At 39.3% G+C, this 15,056-nt stretch overlaps 1 protein-coding gene across 3 annotated transcripts in view; it reads right to left on the bottom strand.

Moving 5' to 3' along the window:
- Positions 1-357: 357 nt before the first annotated feature.
- LOC140127768 (substance-P receptor) overlaps positions 358-15,056 on the bottom strand; it is a 140,110-nt gene continuing 125,411 nt past the window's right edge. The window contains exons 5-6 of one of the 3 annotated variants that reach the window (XM_072148838.1): positions 13,851-13,903; positions 358-2,733 (exon numbers count right to left, since the gene is read on the bottom strand). In XM_072148838.1, coding sequence (XP_072004939.1) covers positions 2,594-2,733; positions 13,851-13,903 — 193 coding nt within the window. In that variant the 3' untranslated portion in view covers positions 358-2,593. Of the gene's footprint in view, positions 2,734-8,046; positions 13,904-15,056 lie in introns of those variants that run through there. The other 2 variants (XM_072148837.1, XM_072148836.1) reach the window with 2 other exon arrangements.

The following is a 15,056-nucleotide window of genomic DNA, read 5'->3' as shown; positions in this document are numbered from 1 at the left end:
CTGATCATTGCAGTCTGGGACTATAGTAAAGCATCCAGAGAGCTTCACCAGAGGTCACATGGGGCAGAGGGGTCCGTCTGTAACTATGGGTTGTCTGTAAGTCGGGTGTCCTTAAGTAGGGGACCGCCTGTACTATTATGCTGCAGTCATGGTGTTATGGATGTTAATCCCACCGTGGTATCTATGTGTGTATTTCTTTGGAATTTGATGTTGAATCCGACTGGGACTTATTCAATACTCACTCTTCACTCTTTCTGGTTAGTAATCGATCCTCTCCAGACTACAAATGCAGCTGCACAGAATTTTATAGATTTACAATGTTTGGATTAATCCCTCCAAATAGATAACACAACATAGTGTAGTTGAAATAATTCACCTTTACTTCTCACAAAATAAACCACACAAATGTCACTCGGCATAGAATAAAAAAGTCCCATCTCGGCAGCCTACAGAGCGTACAAAACACAGAGAAGTACCTTCTAGCCTATTCCGCTTCTGTAAACCTATTGATTTGTCAGAAAAAGCTTTTGATTTGTAAGAGGTAGATCCCATTTTTACAGTAGATGAAAGTATTGAACACAAGAGCGCAGTGTAAACAGTTGCCAGTTTTGGTATTTGCAAAGTGGTGTTTTTACTAAAGCATCATGAATACATCATGACCATCACTGGCCATTGAAATATCATCATGGGGGGAAAACTTTTTGTATACGCTCAGCATATACGTAGGGAAAGCTCCCTGCATATACTCTGAGTGTACACATTGACATATACTGGCAGATGGAGGTGTAGTTGTTGCCTACGTCTCACCAATATACATTGCATCCGCTGGAAAAGGCAGCAAGCTACGTCTTTAGCAATTGTAGCCTATGGGGAGTGGATTTCACCCCTCCTCTAGGCTAGCTCAGCAGGAAGGGGGGACCCGGTGATGTCACTGTCCATATAAGGACAGTGACATCACTGGGGAAACACCCCATAAATCAGAAGTAGCCAATCTTTGGTTGCTGCCATGTATACTCCGTCCCCTGCATCAGACGGGAGGAGGAGTCCCCTGGCGACGTATCCTGGTGTATAAGCATACAGTGGGATACGTCTGTGCCAACTTCTGTATGGACAATTGGGAGTCCCCCGGACGTGTCCTTACAACATATGGCACAAAACATGACGTGAACCCAGCCATAACTGTGTGATGCTACTAGTATAGGAGTTTGTATTATCCCTGTGGAGTTTCTGTGTAGTATAGTCTGGGCTTCATCCAAAAAGATTAGTGAATAATGGTGATCCAATAAGAAAACAAAAACACATGTAATTCATAAATTTCAGTAAGGAATATTGCTTCGTAGCAATGGCAACCGGTTGCCATATTTAGCTAAATCCCATTGATTCAAATCGGAACTTGGGTCCAGGCTTCCTGGATCGAAGCCAGAAAACTTGGTGAGCAAATTGAAAAACATTGGCCCTCAGCTCCGTAATCAAAAATACTAACCTCCTTTATTAAGACATATTAAAAGCGACTATCTGTGATGCGTTTTGGGCAAACGAAAAATCCCATGCTCTGAGTCTTGCTGTTTAGTATCGATAGTCATGTCGCTGTATTTTAATTAAGGAAGTTACTATTTTGATTTACGGAGCTGGGACCAATCTTTTTCAATTCGTTTACCTAATTCATTAAGTGGCCACTATGAGATCCAACTGAATAGAAGGATGCCAGGAATTTTCAGAAGTAAAAAAAATCTAAAATAAGATAAAACTGTCTGAAATATATATTTTGGGACTGAATTACTGGAGTGCAACTTTAGATTGGTATAGGCAATTGGATTTTAAATACTTTCAATGTATTATGCTTTACATCGGCTACATTCCTACGGTATTGTCTTCAACTTCAAAAAGATTAAACAGTAATTTATCAAAGTACCCTTCTTGTGCCATTTCTGAATGATATATTTGACTTTTTACACTATGTACATGCTGCATATAAAATGATGTAGAACTTCTAGTAAAAACAGTTTTTGATATAGACACTCTATTTTTTGGGACATAATTACTAGAGTGCAACTTGGCATTGGATTTTAGATTCTTTAAATGTATTGTAGTTTACATTGTAGATGATATTAGGACCCATCAAGATCCATCTGAAATATGTGTGATTGTCATCCTCGCTTTTGTTATATAGTAATGGCCATCTAGTGCTCAATGGGCCGACAAAGCCTGCAATGGAATCATTTGCAACTGAATTATTCACCAGATAATTAGGGCTATTATCGGCCAAGAGGTGCTTTTATACCACTGGTGAACATATCAAGTGGTCAATGATGCTTTCCTAATATTCCTAAATACATTTCACAGTGCTGCTTGAATCTACATTTAGATTGCAACCACAAAGTGGCCAATCCTGATCTAACAAATAATACATGGTCTCCATTTAGAAAGAACAAGGCATCTATGTTGAATGTATCATATTTACATCTCATCCGAACCACGTCTATAATTAATTCCAAAAAGTTTGGAAACCACAAAATATGTAACACAAAAAATGAGAAAAGTAAAGAAAGAACAAATTGTGCTTTGGTTTTCATTCTATCGTGTTCTCAAGTGCTCAAGGGGTCTCCTCTTTTGCTCCTGGTAGGGTGCCATTGGGTGCCATTGTGCTTTTCCCTTGACCATTCATGTTTTCCATTCGCTTAGACTCGGAGGGCCTTCTTGTTCTCATCTTATCAAGCTCTTTGAGGTCCTCTCCTGTCACGACAATATGAGGAGGTTGTCACTCTTCACCCATAAATATTAAAGCTATGACTAGAATGGATACATATATAGCTTCATTATTGAAAATTGAGCTGGGAATTATTGGGAATCATATCTGTTCCTGACCAACGCAGCATTTTTCAGCCTGTACAAAAGTGGCCCTGGTTAGCCACCTAAGCTACACCTTAAAACATCTAACAAAAAGCACACACAACATATCAAGGACTACAAACATATTATATTTGACAAGTAATATAATATTATCAGGAAAAAAAAGAAAATCTATCACTTAAACCCCCCCCCCCTGTCCCAAAACTGAGATTACTTTTTTGCGGATCTTAAATCCACTAATCCGATCATCAAATATGCAAATTAATCCAAAGTGCTTTGGGGTGAGCACTTCAGATGCTTCCTCTGACCTGCTTGTTCTTCGGAGGTTGGCCACTATGGTGTAAAAATAAAAGAAATATCCACTCATCTCTAGTTGTGGGCTCTCCTCTCAGGTCTGTGATGTCATATATTTTGGTCACATGACTTGATTGAAGCTTAAAACCATTTGAGTAGAAGGGGCTAAGCCACGATACCAAGCACGGTCACTACACAATGTACTGCACTGTTCTTAGTGAGCAGCGATGACACTGCAGTAACCTACTCGTTAAACAGCTCATTGGTGGGGTGTTGGGTGTAGGACTACCACCAATTGGATAGTGGCGTCTATCCCTTTTAAAGACTACTGCTGCTACTATTGGTAACTTTATAGTCTTTATTAGGAATGACATATTCAGGAACACTTACAGCTCCTCTCCCTTATGAAGGTTTACATCATAGAAGCAGTTAATGGACACTAATGCTTATTTTCTGAACTGGACAGAAAGTGCACATGCAAACCCCAGGGGGGTCGTTAAACAGGATTTTTGATTTTTCTAATTTCAGTCCAGTATCCATATGCTTAGCATTTAGCCAGGCATCCTTACATATCAATTAGGAGTGATAAATAATAATAGATTGGACAAATTCACCTGGTATTTCTTTTAAATGGGCTGTCTACAAGGCTTGACCCTAGGAAAGTCAAAATCCAATCAGGTCAATGAGTCAATGAGTCCATTTTAATTTCACGGAAAGAACTATTGATCCATCCATTTGACATTTGGCCTGTTTCATTTGCTTTTGATGGGCTACAGTCTAAACATTCTCACTCTCTGATACGTTCCTTTGATATCTCATTTGTTTCAAGTGGGCACTCCTGTAGTTAGCATTACTGCTGGCTGCCATTGCTTTCAATAATTATCTAGGTCATCTCTTTTACACAATCTATTTTAAATGGTTCATCTTCAAGACAAAACTATAAACACTTTAGCAAAATTGTACTTGTGCTACCTTGACTGCTCTTTACTGCATATCAGGAGATCACCTGCTTTCAATGCAGCTGCCTGACACTGAGTGTATTTAACACACATTGAGGGATAAACAGTGATGTGGAATATGTTGGAGCCATATAAATAAAGATGTGTTATGGTATTATTATTGTCTCGTAAATAGGTCTAGTAAAGCCAAATAGGTAATAGATTCCTGACAAAGTGTGAATGGTCTTTCCTCTTCTTTAGGAGATCAGAACAACTGAACCTTTCTGGGTGACTGGGACACTAAACCAACTACAGGTGTTTGTGGACCTTTGGTTTAGTAGCCCAATCTGCCCTGTTATGTTGCTCTCCCTAATAAATCTTCATACTAACCTAGAGATGAGAGCAATGAGGTGCATCTGACTCATATCTTGTGATGTATTGAAGCCGATGTAGTACCTTCAGCAGATGGGCAGTGTAGCTGTACAACATCAATTTCATTGGATCACTGCCCAGGTGCTGACTAGTGATTAGTTGACCCAAGGTTTGGCTGTACTTAAAATTTGAGCACCCACCAGTAACACCCATCATGAAAGAAGGTGGCACCATTTAAATCATAGCAGTGCGTGTGCGAGGATTGACGGTCCATGTGTCATCATCAGGGAGTGACAATCCTTTACAAAATAGTGGCGAATGCGCACCACCGAGACATAAGTCCAGGCACACACTATATTGATTAGAATGTAGCCGCCAGCATTGATGGCAGGTGTTTTTGGTGAGAGGGTTGAGCGAAACCAGGACTGGACCCAAACGGGTCAAGTGCGGGTTTGGGGTCTACTTGACACTACTCCTGACATGGGGGAGCACATAGTAAGTAGTTTGTTTTTGTTGCTGGCATGGAACACCAAATTAGAGAAATTTGGGAGACTAATCCATGGGTCCATAAGGTTCAGTGTCCAAAATGACCCTGACAGGTTCCTGTCCCCTGTATTGTCCCCTTACCCAGAAACAGTATTAATGTAATGCAGACTCTCTGTAGACATGATCCATGACTTGTGGACCTGTCATCCCAGTCACATTGTGTGAATGCTGGCAGACAGTAATCCCAGGCCGCAGTTCCCTATAAATATCACTTATAAATACATTTGCTTCAGCAGGGTCACATTAATACACATGTGTTAAACGCTATGTCAACCTGCATTAAGGATCTGAACAACTATGGTTGGCCGCGGTGTGACACAGAGACTGCATGGAACGTTACTTGACAGTATATTGTGACAGTATAAATAACTCCCACGTCTCCTGAGATCTCTGCACCCATTTCATTTCTGCTGTCAGATACTGTATATTTGTTTAATCGGTTGGCTGCAGCTTTTTACAGTAAGATTCATCCGACCAGGTAAAACCAAAAGGCTTGAAATTGTTCCTACACATATAGTCAGGCACAAGTGCTAATAGGATGGCGGCTTTATTTCGCTCAAGGCTGCTATGTGGAAACAGCTAGGCAGGAGATATATCTGCTCTAGTTTACCTTCAGGCTATTCCAGAGATGTTAAAAAGAAGCTACACATATCCCATATATAATTCATCACAGAAATGCTCATGTAGATGATGCTGTTGGTAAAGGAAGGTGAAGCAGATTTGTGTTGTTCAGATGCTTTCTGTTATAGAACATTTGTGCCACCCTTATGGACCCAAGCAAATAGATAATCACATTCACAGGACCTGAGCTGGTTTCATATTTTGGACCAATGGACACTCCTTTAGATAATTGGGTCCTGAATTGCTTTTTAAATAAAATTAAATTTGTATAAATAATGTAAAATGTGTTCATCTGGTTAATTTAATTCTATTTTAGATACATAGAGAAACAAAGTGGGGGACATGTATTATCGAATCTGCTTGTTTGTTTTGGGCACAGAATTGTTGCGGATCATTTATAATGAGTTTGCGCCAGAAAGAACAGATGTTTCCGACTATCCCGACTCCTCCGTCTTTTTTGGTGCAAGTGGGCGTGGCCTAACTTTTCCATATTATCCGTCACATTTATGTGTATTTTGTTGCCACTTTTAGGCACAATTTTTGGCACAGAATGGACCAGGAAAAAAATGGTCAGAGAGCAAAATTAAGGCGGAGTCCATGTAAGATTTTGGCGCATATCTCATTGATGTCAGCATTTTTATGGCGCACAACAGATAATTACCGTCTACCCATTAATTACTTACAGCCATGCGCCACTTTAAAACATCGGACTGTGCTTTCCGGAGACTGATCTCTGATGCCGACAGTCATGCTTGCGCCAGAATTAGTAAATCCCCCCCACTGTGTTTCATATGTTATATTATTTTTATTTTAGGATGCATGACACCTTATTACAATATATTACAATATTATTTTTCATTAAGTAGAATGATTGATTTCTAATTACTGATATATTTCCACTGGTGTCATGACTTTCCATGGCTTTTCCCCTATCCCCTCATCTATATTTAAACTGTTCTCACCATTCTCTGGCCCAGATTTATTAAAGTCCCTGCGCCAGTTTTCTGTCAGACTTTGCACATTCTTTTCAGGGCAAACTTCTTGCACATGTATTTAAGAAGTGTCCGAGACAGAAATGTGATGTGTGCATTTGTGTCGCGGCTGCTCTGTACACGACGCAACACAGTATTCTGCACATAAAGGAGCATTCCGGTAAACAGTCGCAAGCCCCATGTTAAAGGTGCACCAACCAAAAGTTGGTGTACTCTGTCGGAATAGTGCAGGGGGCACCAGATTCATGAATCAGGCATACTTCACAAACACGGTTTTTGATAAATGTGGGCCTCCATATAGCATTGTTAGATTATCCATATTTTAATCATCTCCCCAACATCCACCTGTACCACCGGCCCATACATATACAAAGTAAAGCTAATAAATAAAGCAAACAAAGTTTCGGATCCACATGACCTTAACTAAATGTCTGACAGAATTTCTATGCATGGTTTCTAAGAATGGTTCACAAATAAATGTAGCAACTTTTGCCATAAATTAGTCAAGTTTTGCCACATTTTTACAACAGATTATCGCAAATGAGTAAATCTGCCATAACCTACTAAGAAGTATGGGAGTATTGGTAAGGTGAGAAGGAGTCAGGAAATAATCATGTAGGTATCAAGCACCAACTTAGTTTATTATTTTTGGAGATGCTTTTTGACTACCACATCATTAGGCCAGAAGTAGTAAGCGTAGTGGTGTTGAGCTGATGCTGTATCTGTTACCCATCTCTGCCATAACTCCCTCTAGCCTGGTAAAGATGCCTTATGTTGATACCTTATAGCTATGTGATTATTTCCTGACTCCTTCTCCATTGGGGTTCCTTATGTTACCCTGTTTTTTACCAATACATCCAAACTGTGATCACATCTGGCCAACATCTGACTGCAAGCCCAAGGGATGATGTAGCAACCAACGTCCAACCTATTCCACACGAGGCCTTCAGCTTGCTAAGGGAGAAGGTTCCTATTTCTTCTCCATCCCTTTCAGGGCAACAGGCTCATAATACTCTATAAGGGACCATTGTTTTCCTTTTTAAATTATTTATTATAACCTACAACATGAAGTCCAGGGCTCCTAGTTACAGACGGACATCTCTGCCCAGTGTGACCACTGATATCTTACTGTACTTTAGTCCTGGCTGCAATGGTTTGAGTTATCAAAATTGTGTACAATGAAGCTTTATTGTTGATCCTTGTTCCAACAACAAAATTCTATTGTCCCTGGGACAATAACAGTAGTAGCACAATATTACCGTTCCAGAGAACAAACCTACTGAACCCTCATACCTGCTTGTATTTGCTGAAATGGTTTAAAATATTTCAAATTTCATGTCATTTGTCTGTTTTCGCAGTTATACAACCTTGGAAATTTCCTTTCCCGTTTTTTTCTTCCCTGACAATACAACATTATCATTCTCTAGACCACGTCATGAAACAACATGTTTATTTGTGAAAATACTGCTTTTGTCTGAACAGTGAAAACATTTACAGCGTTTTACAGATATAACAAAAGGCAGATCATACTCATATACAGCACATCTATATGAAAGCTCATGGAGCACAACTTACAGAGTTATATACTGTGTTTAGCAGGAAGGCTGCACAACATTTTAAGCCTGGTTACTAGGCTGCAAAAAATACACTCCCCTCCCCCCCAAAAAAATCCCTTAAATTCTAAGGGTATAAACACACTAAAAATGAAAGCAGTCACCATCTGATGGCCTCGTTCTGTGCTATATACATTCCCTTTAGAATGGGACTTTCCACCACGGAACACTGGATTCATCCCATCACCCGAACAAACCAACCCTGATGAGAATGTTCCATTGCACCATAATACAGAAGGTAAGGGGTGGCTCAAGATGGATTTTATTCACATAGTTTTTTCACATTCATATTCAGTAAAATACCCTGTTAAAATGTTTAACACTAGAATCATCTGAAGACATTGAAGAAACATAGGTTTCACGTCCACCAAATATTCAAAAAAGTTTTGAAAAAAAAAAAAGGTTTTAGAACCACAGTGTGAAGAACAAAAGCCGCAGCGTAGCATTTGCAAAGAGTCGTAACAAAACGCAGTGTCCTCTGAATACAAAATATACATCTATAAAGAATATATGCCACTTGGATCAATCCTTGGGTTTGGCCATGATGGTGTCTCATGTATATGGAAGCAGCAGGAATGTGTGTAAATACAGGTGTGTTTTTTTTTTTTTTTTGTGTGTGTAAATTATAAGCTTTTGGCACTAATAATAAGGTAAAAAAGAGACACGGAGCATTGATAAATCCCATCACAATATACATGTCAAGTAACTTAATATATACATTAAAATTATAACAGTAGCAGTGGTTCATATAACTATATCTTATTATATTAAGTGTAACTCTGCCTGAAACCCGAGAGTTCAGGTCACCTGAATATCTTTTATCGTAATCCCACTGCTCTGAGAAGCGGAGATGTGAAAATAATGCTAGAATAGCAACTCAATGGGCAGCGAGTACATTTTGACTCCGTAACCTCACAATGTGGTGAGTTCATTAAGGGAACTTGTCAGAAGAAACTGGCCTAATAAACTACTACCACTACTACTGGCAGCTTTGCATCTTACAGATCATGTTTTTTTTTTATAGCCCAGCATAGTTACATTGCCCAGAAAATCAACTTTAAGGTGAAATGTAAAGTGGTTGTATAAAGTGAAGAAAGCGGAGAGTTAACACTGAGGTCAAGCTCTCCCTGCCTTTGAACACATCCTCCCATGAATTACATCATCAGTAGATATGGATAGTGACGTCTCTGGGTGCATGATCATCAATTACAATGAAGGAGGCATTCTGAGACAGGGAAAGCTTGAATTAAGTGTTAAACTCTCCTCCTCCTTGACTTCATTCCAAAAATGTATATTCACTTCAAAGTAAATTTTCTGGATGATGCCACCACAATGGACCACGCAAGAAATATGACCTTGAAGGTGTTCAGCTGCTTGACAACATACTGGTAGTGGTTTATTAGGTATATTGATGCTGACAGGTTCTATATAAAGTTCCCCCTGGCTCCCATGCTCGTATCCACTAATAGGTTCAGCCTCTTAGTGGATAAGGTGCAAACTCTGCCAGTTTAGACCATGTCTGATCTGGAAGAGTTTTATATAAAATGTGGCTTGTCGGGCGTTCACACCGCTGCCCATTCTCCGCCCACAGCACTCCCCACCCTGAAACCCTCAAAGGGAGAATGCAGTTTGCAGAAGCCCAAAAACTAGTGGGTATCGGGAGATTCATGTGATTTCTCCGATAGAAAACTGATGGAGAAGTATGATGAGTCCCCCCCCAAAGAGTCATAATGTACACAAATAACTCCCCATATCTCAGCTTCATGGACTGCCAATGGGATAAGAGCAAAGGATACCAGAGTTAAGCGTTAATATATATTAATATATAAGTGAATATATTAAAATAAAATATTTATATATTCTGTATCATACGGTATATTGCACATTTGTTTTTTCTTATTTCTATTTATTTTTTGTATAAGAAGACAAATTCTAATTTCAGGGATTTTCCTCCTTTGGTAACAATACCGATGTGAAGTGGAAATAGGTAAATCCACCCACAAAGTAGTGGTCCATACTTTTACCATCACCATGGATATGTTGGCATTGACCAGATTGTGCTATCGGTTGTTTGTTATTTATTATGGTTAATGGGGATACAAATGCCAAAATGATATGTTATTATACAGCACTTGTTATTTTATAGAACTTATTAAGATCTTATTAAGATTTTTGAAATTTGGATCAGTAAGTTTATGGATGTGGAGTCCCTCACCTACAGTATTCCTAAATGAAAGAGGCAAGAATGATAAGCTGGATGGCGTGCCACTGTTTTTATGGACCCTTGTCTGTTCTTCAAGTGGAGAGTGAGAAGTAAAAGAACATCAAGGAGGGAAAGTATCACTATTTTACTCCATATTGTTTTTGGGATCATTTGTGACCATTCTGCTCCATTAATCTCTATGGAGCTGATGGAGAACGCTGAGTGCATCGAGATTAATGGAGCAGAATGGTCATGTGAGGCCGTCTGCTCAGAAGGACCCCTTGTTCTTGCGATCAGCACTGATCAGCAAGTTAGGCCCTATCCACAACTTTAGTTAGTGGGAAAACACCTTTAAGACTGGGTGCATCCTGGTATAGAATTGCGCAATAACCTGTGTTAGGAACTGGCATGGGCTATAGCTAATGCACTGGCCGGGGTGTCAGCGACCGGGCACAAACCCATTCCGCTCCCCTACTCACTTGGCATAAAGGGGGAAGGTGGAGTCGCAATTGTGGCCTTGTGAACTTTCCAAGGTGTATACACCACTACAGGCCTTGATAGATCCCCTCCAATTGAGTAATTACACAAGACCAATAGCCAAAAACGCACCATTTTTTTTTTTACAAAAGTTCTTAAATTTGTGCATCATGAAGTCAAAAATTGCTGGATGATAAATTCCTCCCATAGACTTTTTTAGCGCAAGAGAGCAGCTAAAGGCTGGTCTAGGGAGTTCTAAACCTTTCAGTCCATGCACCGATTCCTTAATCCCTTGTGCCACAAACTTACATCCCACTGAAAAATATAGAACTGTCCCAGCACCGACCTCCACCAAAAAAATGAATGCCCCTCTCTATGTTTCAAATGGACTTATTCATTAAATGTAACGAGTACGTACTGTATGTACAGTAATCGACTTATGACCGGCTCCTGAGCTTAGGCCTTTTGGCATTGATAGTCCAAATGGGGTCACAAAAACTCCAGGTTTCCCATTTATGCAATAATAGGCCACGGTCTCTTGTTTTCTACTTGACGAATGCCGTTTTATAAGGTCCAGCATTACAAGCTATGAGCAAAACTGAAACGTTTAGTTAAAAAAAGTCAGTAACCCTTGGAGCCTCTAGATATCACTGTAGTTTCTACAGACAAAATAATAATATGCCACCAATAAACAAGCCGAATTATGTAAATGATGTGAAGAGTTCAATTATATTACATTTTATTTTTCTTAGCTTGGGTACTTGTTGAGTGACACTAAAAGTATCTTCTAGGCGTTTTTATTTTTCTTCTTCAGATATACTGAAAAAGTCATCTACAGAGAGAAACAGGTCGGTCTATCTGAAGAAAGTGATTAGTATCCGGACTGAAGTTCTTGTTTAAACAGTGCGGAACATCGGTCATTAAAGTGTTTATACACAACTTGGGCTGACCCCACATGTGTCACCGGAGATGAATGATCCCAACACTTCATTGGATAAGAATATTTATAGAATCTGGCACACAGGTAGCTTGGCATGGTCTGTTGTTTAGTTAGCACTTTGAAAATTTTGGATGAAATTTCCAAGCCTACAAGGTGTAGAATTACATGTTGTGTATTTAGCCACCTACAGGTGAAAAAACTCTTATTTTCACAACTCAAATCCCAAGTGATAAGGATCCAAGAGCTAAACACTGTCATAGAGAGACAAACCTCAAGTGAGCTTCTTGTAGGGAGCTCTAGGCATGCTGCGGTCCTGTCTACTCTATATAGTGACACATATGGATTTGCTGTATATACCATATGTACTATACTTTGTATGATTTGTGTTCTGTAATAAGTCTTCCCTTATAAAATTGATGAAAATTTAATAAAAACTGTATTCGGAAAGGAAAACTGTCATAGATAAATAGATGATACGCTGATATATGGCTCATATCCGTGTAGGTGACTTATACTTTATGGAATAGTTATTGGTCTTTAGTATCTATGTCCAAAATGCTGCAGTTGAATGGAGAGTGGAACTTTAACCACCTGCACCAACTCCAACTCTTTGAATAGTTTACGAGATGTTATTCCACTGATTCCAAAGACGTTGTGAACACTAATGTCTCCTAATTGCTCAGGAACGGTTGGTCCTCTTATCTCTAGTCTTTAACATTGGGACTGACACTATGAAAGTACTTTCTCATCTACATGTTCTAGGCTGTAGGGTAGGATTAACTGAGGCGAGTGTTATATGGCTCTGTGGGAAAATATTTGGCTCAATTTATAATTTTTTTATAGACAATATTCTATCACAATTAATTAGACCCTATCATAGGTACTAGGAATACATAATTCTTGCCCCGGGAGCATCTAAATACTTTAGGTGGCCTCACTGACAATCTTTTCTATATACAGTAAGCGTGCATACAGAGATTTTAGTAAATCGCTGATTAGAACCTCCCATTGGACCCATGAATCAAGAGAAATAAATAATAACATTATCCCTCAAAAGTCTATTTCAACCTACACAGCAATTCTTTCTTACTGCCTGCAGTGGCCAAGGGATAATCAAAGAACATCCTAGAAGAACCTTCGTGATCTCAACAATGTGGGATTTAGGGTAAGTAGGTGATCAATTATATTTAATACGAGAACTAAAATTTTAGTTTTAAGCTCTAAATTTCCATTTAAAGTTTGATTTATACCATATCATACCCCTTTCTTAGGTTTAGCCTCAATTACAATATTTGCATCCTTCGGTTAAAAGACAAAAATAGTTGTCTACATAAGAAAATCGAGTAAGAAAAAAGGGCAAAAAGCATTTCGTAGCTGTAATATTTATAATATATTGAAAGAGAACTGACCACTCCCTGAGGTGCAAAGATTTTTTAGATTTCCTAAGGGGATTATATAATATAGCTGGGTGGTAAATGTAAACAGGTTACAAGTGGCTGCAAAGGGTTCAGTGTCTTCTAGACCTAAAAGATTTTACATAGGATAAACCTAAAAAAATATCCTGTGGGATGTAAACATCTCTCAGTAACAAAATGAACAATGAAAAAAGGCTGAAATTGTAAACAAAATCTATTTCACTTTGTAACCAGGGCAAAGATGGAAAAAACATGATAGTACCCCATAGTAGGGGTTAAGCAGCCTAGCAGAGGTTCGAACCACGGAATGAACACCTAGGGATACCCTGGTGTGGGCAGGACATAACTTATGATAAATTATTGGAATAGAAGCTGGATGAGTCAGACATGGTCTTACAGACACTGCGAGAAGAACCATTGGAAGTGAGGTCCAATGACAGACGTTTGCTGCTCTTCCCATTCTCTTCTGCTTCTTCGTCGTTGGCACTTAGGACGGACGATACGGTGGTTTCGATACGACTTATTTTGTACATGCTGCTCTGGGTCTGAAGGTAGCGTGTAGATTTCATTTCCAGACCTTCATACTCACCCGCATGGATGAACGGGCACCATCGAAAGACGTGCTTAAAGCCTATACGGAACCTTGGGATAGAGAAAGGTGGATGTTATTTCTATGTGCATTTCCTGGGTCATAGAGTGTTCCCAATTATTCATAGAACTATTGATGCGAATGTGTTCTCTGTGCTTACTGGGGATAGGGTAATAGTTTATCGAAATGTATTCTGTAGAAAAACAAATGATAATAACACTGAGATGATGATGTTTCCTCTTCGGTTAGCATCATGCAAATCCAACCATCAACAATTTAAGACCAGTAGGCCCATAGGTTATATTCCTAGCAACCAGTCTGCCATGGATTACTTAGCTACTTTTCTCTTTTTATAACTCATCTATGAATGTCATAGATTGGAAGAGAATAGGGTGGTTCTTGACAGATTCTTTAAATAGAACCCGTCACCGGGATCGTACCCAAACTTCTATCAGTACTTCATGGTGCTCCACCCTGTTTATGCCCAAATGTCATCCCATGAAAGTAAAAATTAAAGTTTAAACCAAAATCTCATTGGTTATCAATATCTGATCTAACCTAGTACCCCCACAGATCAGCAGTCCTTAATAAAGGGGTATTCCCATCTGGGCATTTACATTTAATTAAATTCATTTGCCTTATGTAAACATTTCTTCAATTGGATGTTATTAAAAAAAATGTTCCTGTGTGAAGATAATTTCTCATAAATGTAACCATGTTGTCCCTTAGAAACGAGATGGCTTCCTCGGATACGACCACCTCACACACCACATTTTGGCAGCGGTGACCAGACATGCGCTATTGAGCCCTACCTGACCTCCTCGCTTCAGCCATCATTACCACAGGATGGCTGTAGGACCTGCAGTAACTCCCGGACATTTCATATACAAAAACCTTTTGTGTCTCTGTGCAATCCCTCCAGCAGAGGTGGTTGTATCCAAGGACACAGTCTTGTTGCTAAGGGACCATATGACTACATTTATGAGAAATTATCTTCATATAGGAACATTAATTTTTAATAGAATCTAATTGAAAAAATGTATATATATGGCAGTTTAATGAAATTGGATGTGAATGCCCAGACGAGAATACCCCTAACTGATACACAGAGAATGGAAAAGGAAGCAGACAGCGCTGAAAGTTGTTTGAATGAAGGTGGAAATTTCCGGCACTGGCTTTGGTGAATGACTCATTATGATTAAGAGC

This window comes from Engystomops pustulosus, chromosome 4 (genome assembly GCF_040894005.1).
Source record: "Engystomops pustulosus chromosome 4, aEngPut4.maternal, whole genome shotgun sequence".
NCBI lineage: Eukaryota > Metazoa > Chordata > Amphibia > Anura > Leptodactylidae > Engystomops > Engystomops pustulosus.
The sequence above is the reverse complement of the archived record's forward strand: the minus strand, read 5'-3'. Positions and strand labels throughout refer to the sequence as shown.